This window comes from Rhamphochromis longiceps, linkage group LG20, assembly GCF_057381845.1.
Source record: "Rhamphochromis longiceps isolate RC_006_pf linkage group LG20, R_longiceps_female_GT1.1, whole genome shotgun sequence".
NCBI lineage: Eukaryota > Metazoa > Chordata > Actinopteri > Cichliformes > Cichlidae > Rhamphochromis > Rhamphochromis longiceps.
Genome location: NC_140576.1, coordinates 25,854,960 through 25,876,656, shown reverse-complemented (window position 1 = coordinate 25,876,656; position 21,697 = coordinate 25,854,960). Strand labels below are relative to the sequence as shown.

General features: G+C 39.0%; 1 protein-coding gene across 2 annotated transcripts; it reads right to left on the bottom strand.

Annotated features, from left to right (window-relative positions):
* Positions 1-9,578: 9,578 nt before the first annotated feature.
* LOC146645434 (complement C1q and tumor necrosis factor-related protein 9A-like) lies at positions 9,579-18,677 on the bottom strand. Of its 2 annotated transcripts, XM_085393959.1 has the most exons (7): positions 18,386-18,677; positions 15,709-15,846; positions 12,162-12,224; positions 11,946-12,050; positions 11,770-11,853; positions 11,114-11,245; positions 9,620-11,029 (listed from the first exon to the last, which is right to left on the bottom strand). In XM_085393959.1, exons 3-7 carry the CDS (start codon positions 12,220-12,222, stop codon positions 10,746-10,748), a joined length of 666 nt encoding a protein of 221 aa, XP_085250085.1. In that variant the 5' UTR covers positions 12,223-12,224; positions 15,709-15,846; positions 18,386-18,677; the 3' UTR covers positions 9,620-10,745. The 2 variants fall into 2 exon arrangements, with proteins under 2 accessions (XP_085250086.1, XP_085250085.1); XM_085393960.1 differs by lacking the exon at positions 15,709-15,846 and having other exon boundaries at positions 9,579-11,029.
* Positions 18,678-21,697: the final 3,020 nt, after the last annotated feature.

The following is a 21,697-nucleotide window of genomic DNA, read 5'->3' as shown; positions in this document are numbered from 1 at the left end:
TCATCACCATGGAGCAGTGACAGTGTTACAGTCTGTTTAAGACTGTGTAGAACTCCAAACGCCACTGGCATCGAGCATCCCCGGTTTATTCTCCAAGACTACAGCGATTTGTGTTAAATTGTGTGAGATTCCTGCCTAAATCCTGGTGATCAATCAAAACATTTCCAAAACAAGCCTTGGGTAACAAATGCAGGAAAAACCCTGCGGAGGAGGAGCTGAAGATGGCTTAGTTGAGTGTAAACCCCCCCCCCATCCTGGGTGAGTTTATGATTAATCTAAGTTGTATCAACAGAATCAATATTTTTGCTCTGCACAAGAAACAAGCTTTGAAACTCACAATATCTGCTAACTAGGCTAATCTTCAGCCCGAGCAGATGTTGTCTGCAGTTTGATAGATTTGGGTGAGAGTAGAAACTGTCTGGAGCTCTGAAGCCTGCCAGATGCTTCTGTATCAACACCTCTTTTATCACCTGATGAGAGTCATCCTGCCAACTATGACAGTAATTCCATTTAAGAGGGCCACACTGACAGCACTATCATCACATCATGGATGAGTGGCATTGACTGAGTGCACATATTTACATTTGACACGTGTTTTCTGAGAGTAGTCCTGGTTAGCGAGCGCTGTCGGCCAATGTTTGGGCTTCCTGAATTTATGCATTCAACAAAAAATACGAAAAAAAAAGATGAGCACATTCTGTCAGAGTTCTGTGCCAACCTGCATAACTATTTGCACATGGAAACCGTGTTTCATGTGTAGGAGAACACCACTAAATGGGCTGCCTTGATGTAAGGTCAATCCTCCTACATTAACACCCAGGAACACAGCGATTAAACATCAAACTCCTGATTCCTACTACTGGTAGGAGAAGAAAATACCCAGTCAATACCACCACCTGATAACTTTCAGCCTTAGGTAAACAGACTGTCTAATGGTAAGAAGAACTAGTGTTGTTTTACACTTGTCAGATTATACAAACACATATGACGTGTGTCTCGCGCTATAATCAACTAATCAAGTGGCCACAGTGAACTATACAGCAATGTGCTTTAAATAGCCTCGGTGGCTTAGGAAGGTCGACATGTGTTGAGTTTTATGGGAAGACCGGCACGCTAGGATTTGGCAGCTACTTATACTCACAGGTTCCAATTAAGACGTGATAAACGCTTTTGTATATTTATCACTGTTCAGCTGTGTCTCACTCACAAAAACAGCAGCGTTATACAGAAATGCTTTCCTTTCCTTTGCTTTTTTTTTTTTTTTTTTTTTTACATACCTGTGTTTGATGTGCAAGTCAAAACGGCACCTCACGTTAACCGATTCCTGCCTGTTCTTGTGTGCTGGAACATCTTGATGCATCAAATTTAATCCTAATGTAGATTAAGGACATGAATAAACAGTGCAGGCAAGAGCGTCAAACAGATTAAGAGTTTTAAAAGAGCATTACAACAAATTATACTGCTTTGATGTCTTTGCAGAGTCAAAATGAAAAGTCCTATGCTTTGTCCAAAGCGCAGTGCTGTTTTGCATTGCCGTGCTAAATGTATTCTTATTCATGATCGTGGATCCACAATAACCGGGAACCATCAGTTTAAACCAGGTAAGGTGATATTTTTCTAATTTGCAATCAATCTTTAATGGCATCAGATACAGTTATACTATTTTTGGCTCCTGGTTGTCTTCACTGACTGACATTATTTTAGGGAATGCTAAAAACAAATCCCTCTTCACATTTTCTTTTCACATGCCACAGCAGAGTCCACAACTGTATGACGATTGCACCTTGAAGAGGAAAAATGCCTTTTGAAATAACAAACACTTGAAGCCAGCTCATTACTTGGGTGACATTGTTTCTTCCAAGGCAAGCCTCAACTTTTCATCATTATACAACTCTCCTATTGCTCACCAAAAGAAAATTTATTATCCTTGCTCAAATCCACTTAGGACAATATGCATTCCATAGTTGGTTGGCTATGAGAGCCAAGCAGTTTGAGATGAATGCCTTGCACCAGCTGAGGAGATGTCAGGTTTGAAGCCACGCCTCCAGTGATTTTGACCACAAATAGATAAATGTGGGGTAATTAGTGCAGGCATTCAAGAACATGACAGTTATTCCAGAGAATCTGCTGAGGTGCGCTAGCAGCCCTGGGACTCTGCAGCTAGTAGGCGCAGCAGTGCTTTGAGCTAAATTCTAATGTCAGACTCCCAAGGCCTGATTTAGCAACTTATTGCACCAGTGCAAACTGGGTTTTAGTGTTAAAAAAAATGTTGGTATTTACAAAGAGAGCACAGTGACAAGAGTATGTGTAAGTGGAGCTTGCAGGTTTTTGGGACTGACCTTGTTGCATACATATTTCTAGCATGTTCTCCTTCAAGGCATAAATTATAAGGAAGGAATACTTATATCAAGCACACAAACTGATTTACTAATGTTTGCAAGATGAAATTTACTCCTAATTGCTCTGACATTTAACACTGTACATTAAACTCACCCTGTTGAGTTGTGTGGGCTGCCACTCTATTGAATCATTAGTTATTATTAATCTCAGGCTTTCTTCCACAGTGTGTCTTTGTCCTGTCTTCCCCCCATCACCCCAACCGGTCCTGAGACTGGTTCTGCTGGAGTTTTTCACTCCAATTGTAACCAAAGTGCTTACTCAAAGGGGGTTCATATGATTGTTGGGGTTGTCTCTGTTTTCTTTGCATTATTGTAGAGTCTTTACCTCACAAAATAAAACGCCTTGAGGCAGCTGTTGTTGTGACTGAATTAAAGTGAACTGAACAAAAAAGGATGTCTTATTTTTTGCACTTGATATTGAAATGAACTGACGGCGCCTGTGTTTAAAGAACAAGACAGCTTTTGTGAACCATCTGTAAAACTAACCCCACCTGTGAGGCCCGCACATCAGAATATTGTATTACATGCTGGTCTCCATTTTTTTGGCTTAATTTTGCTTTCTTTTATAATGTTGAGATGATCAAATAGACAGTTAAATAATATCTATAGAGAGACAATTATATAATGCAATGTGATATATTGTCTTTAATTCTTAGATACTGTTGTTTCTGAATCAATCTTCACAAGTGCTAATCCATTTTTTAGCTTCTGCTTGTCCAAAGCTGGGTAAGGGTTTGGGTGAAATTCTGTCACTTGTTCACGGTTCTCAGAGCAAAGAAAAGAACTAATGAAGGGAGGTTCTTGTCACGACCTAAAAGTACTCATTAGGATCTTCTTCTTCTTTTGGCTCCCCACTTTAGGGGTCACCACAGTGGATCATTTTCATCCACTCTTATGAAAATGATCCTGTCACATCACTCTTCTGCACATCTTCCTTCACTACATTAATGAACCTTGTCAGAGGTCTTTTTCTTTTCCTTGAGCCTGGCAGCTTTATCTTCAACATCCTTTCTCTGCACTTATCAAATCAGCCAAGCTTTTCCCTTTACAAATCATACTACTTACATTTAGAGTTATTACATTCACCTCTACACTCCTAACTTTGTCTTCAGCCAACAGCAGCACAGTTTCCACCCAATCCCTGACAGATCAAGTACATAAATATCTCTCTTTATGATCTCCATGTTTAATTTAATGATGGTTTTGCCTCAGATGCCATTTCTGATGCAGCCTTCCTCATTTACCTGGGCTTTGCATAGGAAGAGAATATTTGTTTTTTATTGACATTCTGTTTTACTTCACCCGATGGGCTCAGTCTGGCTCATATATACACAAGGGTATGGCATTAGTGACACTTGACTGTCACTTTCAACATTTCCTCTTTTGAATGTAAAGGGGCATTCTTACCCCCACCACAGTCTAAATCTATTCCAGTAGTTTTTAATGCCCAAACCTAACCAGGAAGTGAAAGCAAAAGTAAGAAAAGAGCAAGAATAGGAACTGTAATTGGTCTTTTTTTTAAGCCAAAAAGACATTTGATTTAGTCTATCACCACCTTAACAACATCCTAACACAGACTTTTTAAGAAGTATGCAATTTTCCCTCCAGCAGTAAAATCAGAATTTAGTGGAAATTATGTCAGAATTTTATTTGGATAAACAAAGGTTTATTAATATTCATTAGATATAGTTTAAATGAATTCAGTGCATGGTGGCTGTCTTAAAATAATTACCTTTTTAAGGTGAATCCAATTGTAAAAACAACTGACTCCCATATGGACTTAAAAGGATATATTGTTCAGTATCTGCAGCATTCAGCAGTGCAAATTTTAACCAACATCTTTAATTTTATTTGATAGGTATTAATTAAAGTTCTTGACAGATTCACAAACTAATTGTTTTCATCGTGGTAAGAGAGAAAATAGGGTGTCAGCAAACTCATTAGTACTCATTCTCTCGTGACCAGCTATTGTTTTGGATTTCCCGGCAATCAGTCCTGTAGCTGATCAAAATATGTGAGTCAGCACAGAAGCGGTAGGATGATTAAGAAACCAGCATTACCCCTAAAGAAGAATCCATTTTTTAAATTTTGGAAACATTGAAAGTGTTGCCTTCATGTCACTGACGTGCTGATGTTGCCATTTCTGCTTTGAAGTCTGTGTAATTTGCATATTAATTCAATTACTTTCAGAAACATGTTGGGTGGGGAAAGAACACAACTGGGAGTAGACTGGCTGTGGACACTTGCCTCAGGAGCTCTAGGCTTCAAATGTGCATAGAAGTAGAGAAGAAAGAAACACAGTTGCCTTGGCTTACACATGCGTATTCCATGTTAACTTCATTTGCTGACTTGGACATTTTTAATATGACTTTAGTGTAAAATGCACCAAATCCAGTTCCTTCAAACCAAAAAGATTTGAATTCTCATCATGCATTTTTCAGTTCATTTTGAGTCATCAGCTCTTGTGGGAACAAGTCTGAAGATAACCCATTCAGGAAGCCCATATTAGAGTCAATGAGGCAGATGAGAACAAAAACACAGAAAACATAGCCCTGCAGCTAAAAATACTCATGGAAAGAGGAAGCTTGAAAGTGGCTGAATAACTTCTTTGCAAAAGAGGCAAAAGAACTTGTAGCTAAATGTTTGCAGAAAAAAGCAGAAAAGGGAACATAAGGATCATTTACATTTTTATATTATATCAGGTGGGCACACAGCTCAACCGTCAGCTTTCAATGATGATAGAGATACATTATGTCATTCAGGAAAAACAGAACTTCCTGTGTAAGGAGTGATATATTTGTTTGGGGTGGAATAATCTTTTTCCCATCATGAATGAAATGAAAAGAGAGGATTACAGTATCATAAATTCCTAAACAAAATATTTTCTGGTCTTGAAACTGCAAAGCTTCACTACAACTGACAGGCAGCAGATAGTCACAGTTGCACATTTAAATTTGGATTCTCTGGAACCTTTTGGGGCCACCCAGATCTGTGCATTTCAACAAACAAATCTCATCAAGGTAGATAAGCACCTAGCCAAAGTAAATAAGACGGCGTCATCAGTCTTTTTCCTTTGCTCTTTTTTTTTTCTTTTCAGATGCAAAACATCTCACGGAAATGAGGTAAAACTCAGTCACGGGCTCAGAAAACCTTTTACGCGTACTGAGCCAACGACTAATTCTGTACAGAGGGAGCTATTTGGTCATTATTGCATCAGTCATAATAGCAGTGGTGGAACCACTGCAACCGTAAGTTTTATAGCTGAAGTCAAGTTTGAATCATTACTTACACTGTGTTGCCGCTATTAGTGACATAGGCCAGCCCAATGTAAGTAATGACCTTCAGTATACTTTTTTTCCTATGTGGCAAATTTCTGTAACCAAAACAGTTAAAGTTTTTAAGTCACTGATTCTTACTATATGGTTATGCAGGCTTGGCTTCCATGCAGAAGTTGCACATATAATTAATTTGTTTTATGCAACCACCAACTCATTTAAATAATCTTGAATGGTTTGTCTTTTTTCTATTTCTATATCTACATTGATATATTTATATTTATATTGATATAAGGTGGTTGCTCCATCTATCGATCCATCCATGCATTCATTCTCTTCCGCTTATCCTCATCAGGGTCGTGGCTGGATCCTATCCCAGCTAACATGCCACAGTGGGGTACACCCTGGACAGGTTTCCAGCCTGATGGAGGGCTCACACAGAGAGACAGACAACCATATGCTCTCATAGTCACACCTATGGGCAGTTTTGAATCACCAATTAACCTAGCCCCACTAACTGCATGGTAGCTGCAGAGAACCCATGCAAACAGGGGGATAACACGGAAACTCCACACAAAAAAGGCCCCAGACAGATGGTGGAGTCAAACTCAGGACCTTTAAAGTCGCAGATACTGGACACCCATCCTGACACAACCCTGAAGGAGATTTGTTTCCATTTGGAATCAAACCAGCAACCTTTCCCTTGTCAAGTGAATATGTTAACCACTACAGAAGTACAACTGCAACGAAAAAAGGGTTCCCAAAAAAGTCCTGTAGTATTTACATAATGTAATTTTAGTTTAGTGAGTAGCCTCCTAATTAACCACTGGCTGTGTAGGTTGGCCGGAGGGGCTGACCAGACACACTTGTAAACAAGTGTAAACAACTTGTTTACAAGAAAAAAAACTTACAAATTACTGTGTTTTATCTATGAATAGAAAACACTAAAATCTACAAGTGATGCAGAAAGTTGCAGCATGTCCCAGACCATTTGTTTCTTCTAATATCATTTTATCTAATCTCATCTAATGCACATATATCAGCTACATAAAAAGAGAGAAGTTCTAGATGTAACCTTATAACCTGCAGAGGCAGTTACTCTGGTATCCTGCAGGGGGTCCTAAACAGTAAGTCAGCTTCTCCAGGTCTAAACTGCTGCTGCTTCTGCTGCAGTCATTGTTCTTCCTAAGGTGACCCTGGTTTGATCAAAACTGAAGGTCCATAACTGCACATCTGAAACGTGATAGTACCGGCTATCTTATTCTAGTATCTACTGTTACCCAATGCAACTGGACAAACACTCCAGTACATTTCATCACTTGAAGATGTGAAGTGATTGCCAAGTACTTTGCAGCCTCTCTGACCAGCACTAATACTGAGCTTTGTCAATAACCTTTAATGCAGTGCACCTACTCATTATAAAATTCAATAATGCAACTTAATCATGCCAAATAATTTAACATGAGTATGTTTTTAATAAAACAGTGTGCATTTGCACAACCCAATAACATGTCCATTTGAGTCTGAGTACAATCAGCTGTTTGACTCTGAGTAGATATGCATCTATAGACTCTGGCTACAGTGGAGGGCTTCATTTCCAGTGAATTGTTGGCTCAGAGCTGCCCTCTGTGTGCATACCTGCGTTTCTACATGAGTCTCTGCTTGTGTGTGTCGTTCCTTTGTGTTTTTGTTGCTTGCAACTTGCCTGCACCAGAACGTTCGGATCACAGAGCTTGAAATATGTACATTCGGTGCCAGGATCCTTTGTATTACAGCACATTGCGCTGTTATATGCAAACGTGTCATGCAAATAGACGCATTTGCTGCAAACGGAAATCAGCTTTTCCCTCTCTGCGATCTATGAAACCAGCTGTCACTTTCAATCTCCTAGTACTCTTATTACTGCTCAATAGAAACTCTCTTGGAAGCTATAGAAATTTCCAGAGTAGTCACATGATGTCTACCTTTTTTATAGTTATAGTGATGATTAAGGAATGCCTCTTGCTCATCTCTGATCAACTAAAGTGCATAAAAAAGAGGAGACTTCTCTTTTAAATCAGGCAGAAAGGAATGCACATTTACACTCACACGCCTTGGGGCTCATCCTGCACCAAACATGTTTTTTGGAGTGCAGAAGGAAGACTAATGGGGGTTCCTTTATCTGTTCAGCTGTTACGGCACACTGTCCAAGATCTATCTTAAAATTTAATTTCTATTTTAGCTATGCATGAAATGTGACAAGAAAAGGGTATACCGAGTTAAATGTGTAACAAGTACTCTTTCCACATATGTAAAAATGTAGAACATATTGTTACAATGATTTAGATTTTGCTTAGCAATTGCTATCATATTTATGTCATAAATTACCTTATAGTTAGTTTGCATTGATGAAAATCTATAGCTGACTCTTATCAGGCTCTAATGAACCTCCTCTTTAATTTAAATGTCAAAAGAAATCATGCCGTTTCTGTTGTGTGTTTGTGTATGGGTGCACATGCACACATGCAAGCAAGTGGAGGCATGAGTGTGTCTAAAGAACATTCACGAGGTTTTCAAACATGTCTTCCTGCTCTGATTGATTTTTTTCATTGACCAAGAAGATGCCAAACAAATGATATTGGAGACACTTTAAGCAGCCTTTTCTGGTGCACTCAGCTCTAACTAAAACATTCGCACTTCAAAAGATCAGCTTGCAAAAGCCGTTCACGAGACAGAGAAGACGTGCACTGTCACAGCTTTAATGAGCTTTCACACCTTAAGCTCCAGGACAAAGAAAAAAAAAATAAATGAAAGACTAATGAAACTAAGGTTTTCAAATGGGAAATTCCCTCTCTCGTTAAGTGCTGATTCATCAGCTGGCTAAATTATCCCAAAACAGAGGGATTTCACAATATTGCACACATAATCAATTAAAATGCTGTCTTTATGGGCATATTTCAAATATCGACAATAACAGGGATACACCTTAATGTGCTGTGTGTTTTCTTGTGTTCTTAAAGTCGGATCAATGATACTACCTCTAAACGAGCCGAAGCCTTGATGACAAAGGGTGAAAAGCTTCTCCAGCTTAGCCTCAACCTTAATAGTGGCACTGTGGGGACACCTAACATAGAATTAAATGCAATTATGAAAAAATGTTTCCAACCCAAGAGGTGCCTGTGAGAGAGGAAACCATAGAAGCTGCATTCATTTCACACAGCCCCAGGTGCCGAGAGGATACGGTAGTCCTTTTCATATTGGCAGCTGTTTGATCAGACTAACAGCGCTCCTTAGCCATACCATAGCTTCAGGTCTGATCTAAACTCCTCATCAAATTCAAAGGAGACACCGCGTCTCCAATACACTCCGGGCTCTTTCCATAAACACCGCTGAATTATTCCTTTGAGCACCCCTTTTTTGATAGTGACGTCCACCTTCCTTTCACGAGGCTGAAGAAATGTTAACTACCTACCAACTACAAATTTCACAGCGGTAGATGCGTAACGATATTGGACAATGTCTCCATATCTTCCAGCAAGGGTGTGAAATTGTACTGTGAGGGCATCTGATAGCTTGTAGATCAGCTGCGACTGATAGCGTTCTCTGTGGATTGTGGGAAATAAACAGGGAAAGTAGAGGGCAGCGAAAGAAAGAGAGAGAAAGAGTTCATCACAGACACTGGCAGTGAAAGGAGATGTAGCTTGCCTGCCTCTGTGTTGTGTGTTGATCATGGTTATCGGACCCATGCTAGATGACTGATAACTAAGGTGTGGTGTTGTGTAATGTGTGTGTGTCTGTGTATGCCTGTGTGATCTGAATGACTGCACAACAAAGAGTCTGAATGGATTTAGTCAAAGCTCAAACGCTGATGCAGCTGCATTCCTGGAGCTTTATGATGTGAAACACCAAAGGAAAGGAAACAATGATCACATTCATAAGATGTCATTTTCTTCCACTTTTATCTGAGGAATTTCTTTAGTTTTTTGCCCCCCTTTTTTTCATAACGTAATGTGTTCACCTTTTCCAAACTGGGGCCCTGTTAGGAGGTTTTGTTTGAAAACCTGACCCCAGTCTCACTAGTAATGTACAGTATGGCTACTTTGCAATAACAACCATCCACACATCCACGACTCAAATTCCAAAAACGTTAGAACACTGTGTAAAGTGTAAATAAATACAGAATGCGATGATTTGCTCATATTTTATACATAATAGAAACATAGAAGAAGTATAACATTTTTCAAATGAGTAAATGTACCCTTTTGGGAAAAAGTAAGGCAATTTTGAATTTGATAGCAGCAACACAGCTCAGAAAAGTTGGGATGGGCCCATGTTAGTCCAACAAAAGTGCAGCATCCTCTCTACTTTTAACTGATTGTACACATCTGGAAACTGAGTCTGGGGTCTTCTTTGTCATATTTTTGTTTCATGATGTGCCAAATGCTTTGAACTGGTGAAAAGTCTGGACTACGGGCAGGACAGTTCAGCGCCCAGACTCTACTACAAAGCCATGCTGTTGTAATAGATGCAGTTTAGCACTGTCTTGTTGAAATATGCAAGTTCTTCTCTAAATAATCAAGTCATCTGTAAAGCTTATGTTTTGTTTATAGTTTATACAACTTCTTAATTATTTGGCGAATGGGGTTGTGGTTAGTTGCACTGAAAACAGTGTTGTATTTTCTCTTTATGGATTAGAGTGTGAGAGGCTTAGAACGAGTTGAGTAAGTCAGTAAATTAATCTAAACTCACCATTACTTTAGTTTTTTCAGAATAACATTTTCCATAAAGTCATTTAACAGTGCTTCAAATTAGATGTGTCTGCCTTGAACCTATAATTTAAAATATGTAGTTTGGGCTATAGATTTGTGACATATCAACTACTGTATGGCTGTCAGTCTTGTCAAAGATTAAAGTTAAGACTAAGTTTGTGTAGGAGAATTTTAATTTATTAATTGAATGCTCCAGAATTACACATGCTTTTATGTTTATGAGTTTGTTTCCATAAACCTACCCAGTGCAGAGAAATTAAGAAACAAAATCCTCTGTGAATTTGATGTTACCTTTGCCTTGTGTCCAACTCGTATGTTGGAAGTTACAAAGGAAAGAGCAGAAAGCCACTAAAAGTTGTTCTGTGGTACTGGTCATCCCAAACACTACCAGACAGTTGTACTGAAACAACATCTCCCACTTCTAACTGCAACACCACACCATTGGATGCATTGTCCTCAGGATCGGTGGTTGTGGTTTGACGGTCCCCAATGAAAACCATGGCATCAGAATTTTTGACAAGTCTCATCCTCATATTTTTCTCATAGTGCGCTATATGACCAGTAAATCTAAAGTAGTAGACTCCTCTTACTGGTGCAGTGAAATAACCTAAAAAAGAGAGAGAAAAAAGTCACAACTAATTGTGGTGAAACTAATGAAACCAATAATTAAATAGAAGCCTAATCTGCCTACCTGTGTTTGGGTTGTAGTGGTTTCCAGTGTTGGTAAAGACATTTCTGAAGATGAGTGTTGCAAATTCAGAGCCATATTCAATGTTACCTTCACCAGATTCCAGGAGGGAGGCAGAAAAAGCCACCTTCACTACTGTGGCAAGAAAACAAAATAAGTAAATAAATAAATAAGTAAATAAATAAAGTAAACTCAGAATCATTAATGATCATCCACTAATTAATAATAATGGATTGGATTTATATAGCGCTTTTCAAGGCACCCAAAGCGCTTTACAATACCACTATTCATTCACTCTCACATTCATACACTGGTGGAGGCAAGCTACAGTTGTAGCCACAGCTGCCCTGGGGCAGCCTGACAGAAGCGAGGCTGCCATATCGCGCCATCAGGCCCTCTGGCCAACACCAGTAGGCAAGTAGGGTAAAGTGTCTTGCCCAGGGACACAACGACCAGGACAGAGAGCCCAGGGATCGAACCGGCGACCTTCCGGTTACAGATGCGATTCCCAACCCCCTGTTATCAGGGAAACAGAAAAGTATTTATCTCTGTTAATATTTTGAAGCTCTTGCGCTGTGGTATTTCCCCGTGAAATCACAAGATACACATGAATAACCAATCAGTCAAATCATTCCATACATCCCAAACCGAAGCTTTACCTTCCCGCTGTTTCTCCAGCATTTCCACACGAAGTTCACTGACTGTCAGCGTCTGCCTGATAGCTGCAAGCTCTCTAGCTTGAGCTAACATGATGAAAAGGGAGATAAATGAAATGGAAGTATATTGTGAAGGTTTACAAGTCAGAGAATAAACACCAAAAACCCTGACCCTTTACCTTCCTGCTGTTTCTCCACCTCCTCCACGTGAAGTTCACAGACTGTCAGTGTTTCCTGGATAGCGCCGAGATCCTGCCGAGCTATTGCAAGCTCTCTAGCTTGTGCTAGCATGATAGAAAACACGATAGGAGAAGTTGAAGCAAGTTGTAACAGTTTATGAGTAAGTAAAAATGAACACAACAATACAATATTTAGGGCCGGGGGCATTTAGTTACCATCATTCTTTATCTGCAGTTCTTCAACCAGGATCTCAGCTGCAGTCATCCTGGCCTCCATGACTATAACAAAAGTGCATGTAAGCTTAGTTGCATCTATTTTTAATGAAGTGATTCCCTCATCACTGTACCTGTATTTTCTTTCTGTAAGGCCTCCACCAGGCTATCCAGAACTGTCACTCTGTCTTTCAAGTATCTAAGCTCTACACTTTGCTCCACCACCAAGTCTCTCAGAGCCAACAGCTCAACCCAGATGTCAGTCTGAAGCACCTGATCGTCTTCACTTCCCTCAATGCTGGGCCTCTGTGTGCCAGCCAAATCTGTCTCATCATCAGAATCATTGTTACTGCTGTTTATTTGGGCCCTGCAAAGATGGCAAAGCAGGAGAACCATAAATGAAGGCATGAAAGTCCTCATCTTCATTCACGAAATGCCCTGTTTGCTGTGTGTGCCTGGGTCATTTATGGGTGATTTCAAGGCCAAATGTGTCAGGTGGATGGAGATTTGCCAAATGTGTGAGAAAGATCACAGCTACTGTAGTGTGGCAGGTATGGGATAGACAGGTGTGTGACTCAGACTTTTAAACACATATCACTGAGTGGATGTTGCAATGGAGAGCTTTGAATAGATAGAAGTTTGCTAATAGGTATGCCCAGCTCTCTAAATGACTTAAAATTATTTTTACTAATAAAAAAACAACTATATAAATACTTAGATTTCAAAAAACTGAAATGTTGCACAGAGTCAGAGTTAAATTCCTTGTTTCACAAGCTTGGCCAAATAAAGATGATATTGATGCTGATAGCCTCAGAAATTTTCTAGGAATCCTCGAGCAACTGTTGGTGTCAGAGTGCTGTCACAAATGAATTAAATAAATTACAAAGGAATACTATGCTCTGGACAGATGAATCAAAGGTTATCAAACTTTTTTGAGATTAAATACAAAATTTTTCAAGAAAAAACACCATGTAATGTGCATGTAATAATGTATACATGTAGTTCACCATTATCCATGACCTACTTTCAGTGGCAAACACTGATATCAGTGTCCAGTCTGTGCAAGAGAACGGAGTACATCTAACTCAATTCTGTCAATAACACCGCTTGATGTAAACACGGTGATCATTTCCAGAGGCTCTTTTTCTCTGACAGGTGTCGTTGTTTCCCAGAAGGGATCTGGAATTATCCTCAAGTCCTTTAGCGCAAACGGGCGTCCACACAGGTCTTTTGACTACCCGCAAGTTATTGTAACGAGCTAGGGAAATTTCCCACTGCAACAGGACCATTATGTGGGCGTGTTGCTTGTGAGTCATAAGCGTGTGCATCAGTGACAAGTTAGACAATTAGAGAGAAATAACAACAAATCAATCTGTCGTTAAAAAAAATATTTCTTGAAGCGAATAAAGTGGTGTGAATGACATGATTTATGCTGATTGCTGCTTGTGTTTATGAATAAGAATATTGAGCAGCTGTCAGTCAGAACTCCTCACTGCCACGTACAACTGTATTCACACCAGATAAACACGCAGTCATCAATCTTTCTAAGAAAACACTCAGATGGTGGGAAAGAAAACACAGATGAGTAATAATGTTGTCCTTAGTACAGCAAAAAAATACCGGATAGTTTCGCTTTTTACTGTTCATACAATTTTTCTATCTGCTTTTCTCTGTAAAAATCAAAGACCTGTCATGAAAAAATCTTTGCTGTAGGGGTAAACACAAACAAATGTGCATATCCCACAGAAGTTTTAAAGAAGAGGGCCTTTTTTTGGAAAGAGAACATAGAGTTTTCTACCTGTGTGCCGCAGGGGGCAGAGATAAAGACAGTAATAGTTAGACTGTGGTCACACTGGTATGCAGACAGTCATGAAAGCAGCAGTACCTGTTGCATCTTGCAAGTTCATTTGCTCAATATTGTGAAATTTAACCACTTAAATTGGGGAGACCCTTTCTTATCACAACTCTAGGTGTGTGTGAATTAGTTGGAAAATTATTTTAATTACAGATTATCGACTGATATACAGTTGTTTACTTGTTACTGATCAGTATCATCTTATCGTCAATTAATTGTATATGACTGTAAAATGTCACTGTTTTGTGAAACCTTGTAACACTTTAACAAATGTTTAAATAATAAACAAACTATACAGTTTTTTTTGTTTTTTGCTTCATTTTGCTAAAAAATCTATTTTTTTAACTGCACTGTAGTAAACCAGCCTACACAACATATCTTATCTTTTGCCCCATATCTGTAAATACACAGCTGGTTGGTTCACAGCCTACAGCCATGCTAATGCTAACGGCTCTGTGGGACTGCAGTGATATGAGCTAAAGGCTAAAAAAAATGTTAGCATGTTACAAAGGACAATTCAAAGATAATCATCAAAGTTTAGTGTGTTAACCATATTACCATCTGCTAAACAGCACCCACTGGACACTCTATTAGGTACACCTTAGTAGTGTCAGGTTGGATCCACTTTTACGTCCAGAAAGGCCTAAAAAAACATTGCTGAGAGATTTTGGTCATGTTTCCATAATGAGAATAAGGGGCCCAAAGTGGGCCGAGACAATTTCCCCTAAACTATAACATCACCAGCAGCACCAGTCTGATTCATTGACACAATGCAGGATGGTTCCATGCTTTCATGTTGTTTATGGCAGATTTTGGTCTCTTTTTCAGACCATTTTTTGTAAAGCCTAGACTCAGTGCATTTAAATACCTAAATGCACTGAGTTTCTGCAGTGTGACTGGTTAGCATATAGTTCTGTTATTACCTTTTTACAAAGTCTTAAAAGTATAGAAGCTAAATCATTTAAGTTAGCTATAATGTGGAAAATTATTAAAGTTGGAAATCACACACACACAAATCACTCACACACACAAGACCAGTTTGATATAAAAATGTGATAGTAATGTACCAAATATGCATGCCACATCACATTCAGTGATAACTGTTTGTGGTACAGACACGCACACAGACAGTGTTGCAGGTAAGTGTTCGCTTATTTACGGCAAAAGTGTTTTTCGCTTAGGTGCTTCCCCAGCTTTTCAGCTGCTTTGTCTCCAGCTCCGCTCTCCCTTGGGTCCCAGTGTCTTACAATCAAATGTGGGAAGGTTTGATTGTTATATTGTTCCCAGCCTAGCCTCCCTGGCACTCCTCTCCAAACTCACTGCACCACCTATTCTGCAGACTACACCCTGCCACACTGTCATTTTATCGAGGTGGACAAAGAAATTTTTGAAAACAATATAAAAAGTAAGTTAATCAAACCTGCATGAGGGTTACAGATGATAATAACAAATATTTGCAAGGTATTTGGATTAAATAAACCTTTAATAAAAAATTTATACCGGTGTAAGCTTACTTCAGTGAGTCAATACAAGACACTCATAAAGAGAAAAACATGGTTTGTAGTGTCAGAAGTCCCACATGCCAAAGATATCTGGCATTACAGTCTGTCAGAATGGCAGTTAACAAGGCAGCGCATCACTTGTGACTTCTATCCCATTGGTTGCTCTCCCAGAGACTGTTGCCAAGGTACTGACCTGTGATTTAGACTCTAGTAAATCTTTCCACCCTCTGAGGTCAGGCTGTTCCTGCAGCAATGACTCTTCCTTTCTTCTGTATCTGCCCTTCAGGCCCAATCTCATATCCAGGTCTCTTCCTTCTGGTCTGCTCAGAGTCTAGAGACAAAGCTCTGTTAGACTTTTCAGGGCATGCATTGTGATTAATTCTATTCCCATAAATGAAAAATAGATAGTGAAATATCTAAGTGTGATAGATGACAGCTTGGTTGAACTATCAGGCGCCTCAAAGTGACAGGCACCCTTGCATACCTTCCTTCATTTTCCTCTCAGGCAAATTCCTCTTCCTCTGTCTCTTCTTCAAGATTTCCCAACTCTTCTCTTGTGTGTGTGTGTGTGTGTGTGTGTGTGTGTGTGTGTGTGTGTGTGTGTGTGTGTGTGTGTGTGTGTGTGTGTGTGTGTGTTTTTAAAATATGTTTTCCTTTAACAAAAATCAAGCATAATCTCTTGCTCTGAAGTTTTCTACTATTATTTTTTTTCTGACTTTTAAGTTTAACCAGATAATCCTGCTATGCTCAGCCTGTGTCAATGCATTCACCCACAGGTCAAATCCTTTAAAAGATTCTTCTTTTGTCTCTTAATATGATCCAGATTTTCTGTAAATGGTTAGTTATGATACCCTGCATAATTGCTGTAATAGAGATGCTGACAAATCATGCAACCTATAATCATACATCTTTCAGTGTTACAGGTAATCACTTAGCAAGCTGACCAATCCCTCTAGTCCCTCTTCTGTCCAAGCCAAGCAGAGAGGATGTGTTTGTGCACCCTGCTACTGTAAGAAGTGGACTTGACTGCAGGTACTTAGCCTCAGCTTAATCTAATGATGCATACTTCCCCCTGTTTACGGCAGCCGGCGAAGAGGGAGCACTAGCCTATGCTTGTCTGCTGCTGAGAATGCCCATTAATGCTCTTTTCCCCCTCGGGTGATGACCACCTGAGCTATCAAAGACAAACGTGTCTGTAACACCACCCCCCTTCCCTCCACCCTCATCATGCTCCATCTTTACCCCTCCTTGCTGTGACCGCCGCCCAGACACATAATGTACAGTCAAAACGGTTTTCCCCTGTGAAAGAGCATTCAGAATCTGTGCAACATCATCATCGTCACCATTATCACCAGTGTAATAGTGATCTTTTCAACTATTATTTATCCTCTGCAGCTACACAGCAGTCAAACTGGTACATAAAATATGTTCAGTACAATCCAGCACAGCAGCACCTTAGAAAGGAAGATATCATCTCACCTGTTCACTCACTCACACAGCATCCAGCCAAGCAGATAATTTAGGTTGCATTTTCTGAGTTTTTAGATGTTGGTGATTTCTGCTGCCCTTTTAATTGAACTGAGGATGTAATTATGTTTGCAAAACTGAAAAATATTCTTAATTTGTTTTTGTTTGAACTTTTTTATTGAATCTTTTATGCAGCTGTCCATCCTGGTACCTTCATCTGTTTGTTAAACCTTTTCTCTTTTCACTCATTAAATGGATTCTGGAGCAGATTTCTGCACTGAAATCATTACAGGTTTGTATTATTGGAGCGCAGATATAAAACAGATTATGTTTTATGTAGAGATGGCACGATACCACTTTTTTATGTCCGATACCGATATCATAAATTTGGATATCTGCCGATACCGATATGAATCCGATATAGTGTTTTTTAATCAACAAAACTGTTTTTTAAATATCTTGCTGCATTTTGTATAAGTTCATACTCAAGTTTAAAACAACAACAACAACACTAAAGCTATTCTGTTATACCTGTATGCAAAAAAAAATATTTCATAGTTCAGCAATACTGATCAATCTAATAAACTTAAACCTACACCATCCTCCCTATTCTGGTATTTTAAAGAGTACTTAACGGAAATATTAAGCAACCTAACTAATAGGGTTCCAACTCCCAGCAACAACAAAAATAAATAAATAAAAAATAGGGAACCACCCCTCATGCTCCACCTCATGATGCTTAATCGACGTAATCAACCTTAATTTGATGCAGTGTGGAAAAAAAAATGCACAGAAATCAATTGTTTTTCAAGAAATATTAAGTAGATTCAACATCTTTCTTCAACAGAATTGCAGACTGCACAGATGGTACCTTCCCAAAGGAAAAAGTACTATAGCTTACTAGGGTATATATATTAGACTTAATAGTCACTATGTACAGTAATTGACTTCTATTCATTTTGCATCAAATTAAAACTTTGGGTGTCAGATAATTATTTATTAAAAGCTAGACATTTTAAATGAGAATAAGAAAGAAAAGTATGTCTTTGTGCCCCCTTTTCCCTGTTAATGCCCTATTGGCCCCCCTGGCTAAACTTTGCTAGATCCGCCCCTGTACAGTTACAGCCGTCAGCTACGTAGAAAAAGATCCTCGAGTAGAAAGTAATAATAAATAAATTCTAACAACAGCTGATCAAGCTTAAACGTGCTGCTGTTGTTCAGCCGCTGGTTTCCTCTTTCTGGTGCAAAGTGGGCCAAAAGCAAACAAGAGAGACGGACTCGCGACAGAAAAGCCAATCAGCTGATCGTTAAGCAGTTTCATGATTGAAGTAGCAACAAGAAGAGGCAGTCGTTTGTTAAGCTTAACGCAGGAATGCTTTACAAACATTCAGAGATGGACTTACACACTTGCTTTACTTCTCTCGGGGATAACTTTGTCGGAGATGAAATGCCGGGTTGCTAGCGAAGCTCCACATGCTATCCACACCACCACAGGTCCTGCATGCCACAGCCGCTCTATCACGTGATGGATACTGCTCCGACGTGCTAACGTTCTGAGGTGAGTTACGGGTGTTGCAAGTTTTGTGAGGTGCTTTCGTGATATTTAATGGATCGGATTACATTTTTAATTTTTCTCCGATATCCGATCCAGTAATTTAGGTCAGTATCGGACCGATACCGATACGTAATATCGGATCGGTCCATCTCTAGTTTTATGATTATTAAAGTAGATGTCGGGGACAAAGCTGGCAGAGAGAGAAAAATAACATGGTACAAAGGTCCCTTGACAGAGAGCCAGATGGTGTACTTCACTGTTGGCAAGCAAACCTCACGCACCTGTGCCATTAAAACAGGTACTCAAAAACAAACGTTCAAAACTGACCCACTTTGGGTCAACTCACTGTTATATTTATTGATTGTTGGAGTATGATGTGCAAATCTCCATAGAAATCATACTTTTATCAATAGAAAGTCTGTAAAACAGTAAAACAGTCCAAAAGATAAAGACAAAAACAAATATAAAATCAAGTGAAAACACCATCAAAGAACCAATATAAGTTAACCAAGTATTGATTTGATGCTACACCGATCAGCCATAACAATAAAGCCACTTTCCTAAATTTGTGTGGCTCCAAAACAGCACCAATCTGTTGAGGCATAAACATGAAGCCTCTTTGAGGTGGGAGCCAATTATTTAGCTCTTGTGGATTGTAGAACATACTCGGATTCATTGTTTCAATTCTTGACCTCATTTTCATCTATCTATCTATCTATCTATCTATCTATCTATCTATCTATCTATCTATCTATCTATCTATCTATCTATCTATCTAGGGTTAGGTTAGGTTAGGTTATATAGGTTTTATATATATATTTAGAAAAGTGGTAACAAAATGATTAATATTATTCACTTCACCTGTCTGCTGTTTTAATGTTGAGGCTGATTAGTGTACATTGACATAACTGCTCAGGTGTTTGTTATGATTTAGTACAGCCTAAGGGAAAAGCACTGCCCATTCAGTTTCCTAATCTACACAATATTATTAATAATCTTTTCAACACAGTATTATGAAGATATGTGCAGTCATGTGAAAAAGATTTTAAAAAAATACAGCACTCTACACAGTCCTGTGAAAAGTACACTGTATGATTCACCAGCTTCATTAATGACTATCAGTCTATCTCACACGTCATTGAGGAGGAATTTTGGTCCACTCGTCTTTACAACGTTGCTTAATTTCATTCAGGTTTGCAGACATTCATGTTTGCACAGCTCTCTTAAGGTCCTGTGACATGATTTCATTCAGGCTGAGGTCTGGATTTTGACTGGGCATTTGCAGCTAGCACCTCGATTATTTTCTTTTTCATCCATTTTTGACGTAGATTTGCTGCTGTGCCTGAGATCATTGTCCTGTCTGTAGCAGTCTGACAGATGGCCTCACATATGATTTGGTATGGAGAAGAATTCATGGTTGACTCATTAACCACAAGGTGGCCAGGTCCTATAGCTGGAGCATATTCCCAAATCTTAACCCCTCAACCACTATGCTTTACAGTTGGTTTGAGGTGTTATGCTGACATGCATTGGTTTTTTTTCACCAAATATGGTGCTGTACATTATGATCAAATGTCACCACTTTGGTGTCATCTGTCCAAAGGATATTGTTCCAGTTTTCTGGTTTCTTCTGATGCACCTTAGCAAACCTAACTTGTGTCTGAGCTTTGCAAGATCTGGCTTTAGGGAGGCTTTCCTAGGATATTTGATTTGATTGCTCCAGACCAGCAAACTGCCAAAACTTCTGCTTTTGTAGAGGTGCTCACACTTGTTGATGATTAATAATTTAAGTGCATTTCATTAGCACCTGACTGCTACTTATCCTTTAAATCCTAATGGTATCAGTAAAGGTGTAAAGGGACTGAACACTTTCTTTTTCCCATGATGAAAGACATTTGATGCATGTTAAAAAATATTCTTAAAATAAAGAAATATTAAATATATATTTATATATACATATAATGTATATCCTTTACCTTCCTTTTTCGAAGTGGATATTTGGCAGATATGTTACAAAGCACATCTGGGATCACTGAGCCTACATGTGTCTCTATTAGAGTGACTTTCACCGCTATATTGGTCACTTCCAGAACTGCCCATTCCCATAACTCTCTTACAGTCCATCTTGCTTTGTCTAGAATATTTCACAACTTCCTGTCAGTATCACTAAACCCATAATAGATGTGTATATCTTCCCCTGTCTGGGATGCGTGATTCACTGTCCCTGAAACCCAGCACCACCTAATCTTGAACGGCAGATAAAGCTAATTAGGGGAAAGAGACATCAATCAGTGCTCCAGGCCTTGTTATGTAGGCTACTGCACATACCAAGAGTGGCATCTCAGTCAATGGGTGTGTTTAAAAGCTTGAGTCAGTCATACACACATAGCTATTATTATGAGTTATGTCTAGAGGATGGCCCAGAACTTGAAGATTATGAATGCTGGGTTGAATGTTTCCTTTATGTTTTTCAAACTAGCCAGATATAATAATTTTTGCCAAGTAAGTGGACTAAAATTAGAGCAAGAATTACATAAATTACTTTTCTGTTGTAATGACCTTTGACAGTATAACTCATGTGGGAGAACAGTAATCTGGCGAGGGGCTCTGTTTGGATGCGCAGCATGCATTAATACAGCTGTCAGTGAGAAACACACGCCCTTTCCGACGATTACAGCAGGTCCAGGAGGTTCACTGAACTCTGAGCAGTGACAGATTGTAGCTTGGGGGGAAGAGGAGGGTTTTTTTTAATATACTAAAAGTGATTAAAATGTATTCACAATTAATGACCTTCAGTTTTTCTTTAGAACTTGTTGTGCAACTGTTGCTTTAGAGCCAACATTAGAGAATGTAGCATTTGTTTCATCCTGTAGGTGGGAGTGTAACACTTTCTATTTTATAAACTGCAGCAGCTGTAATGTGCAGAGTCTGCAAGACCTCACATGTTAAAATGAAAAGACTACTACGTTTTTTATTAAACACTACATGCCGATTACATTTATGAGCCATAAACCTGTATGTTGATCAACCTGTGTGTAATGATGGATGCTTATCCTAAGTTCTCGCAACTATTTAGACGAATATGAAAGCAGGTATTGGTATTTTCTGTGTCAGGCAGTGTATATTTTAAAAGGTTAGCTGGGGAATAATGTTTATAATA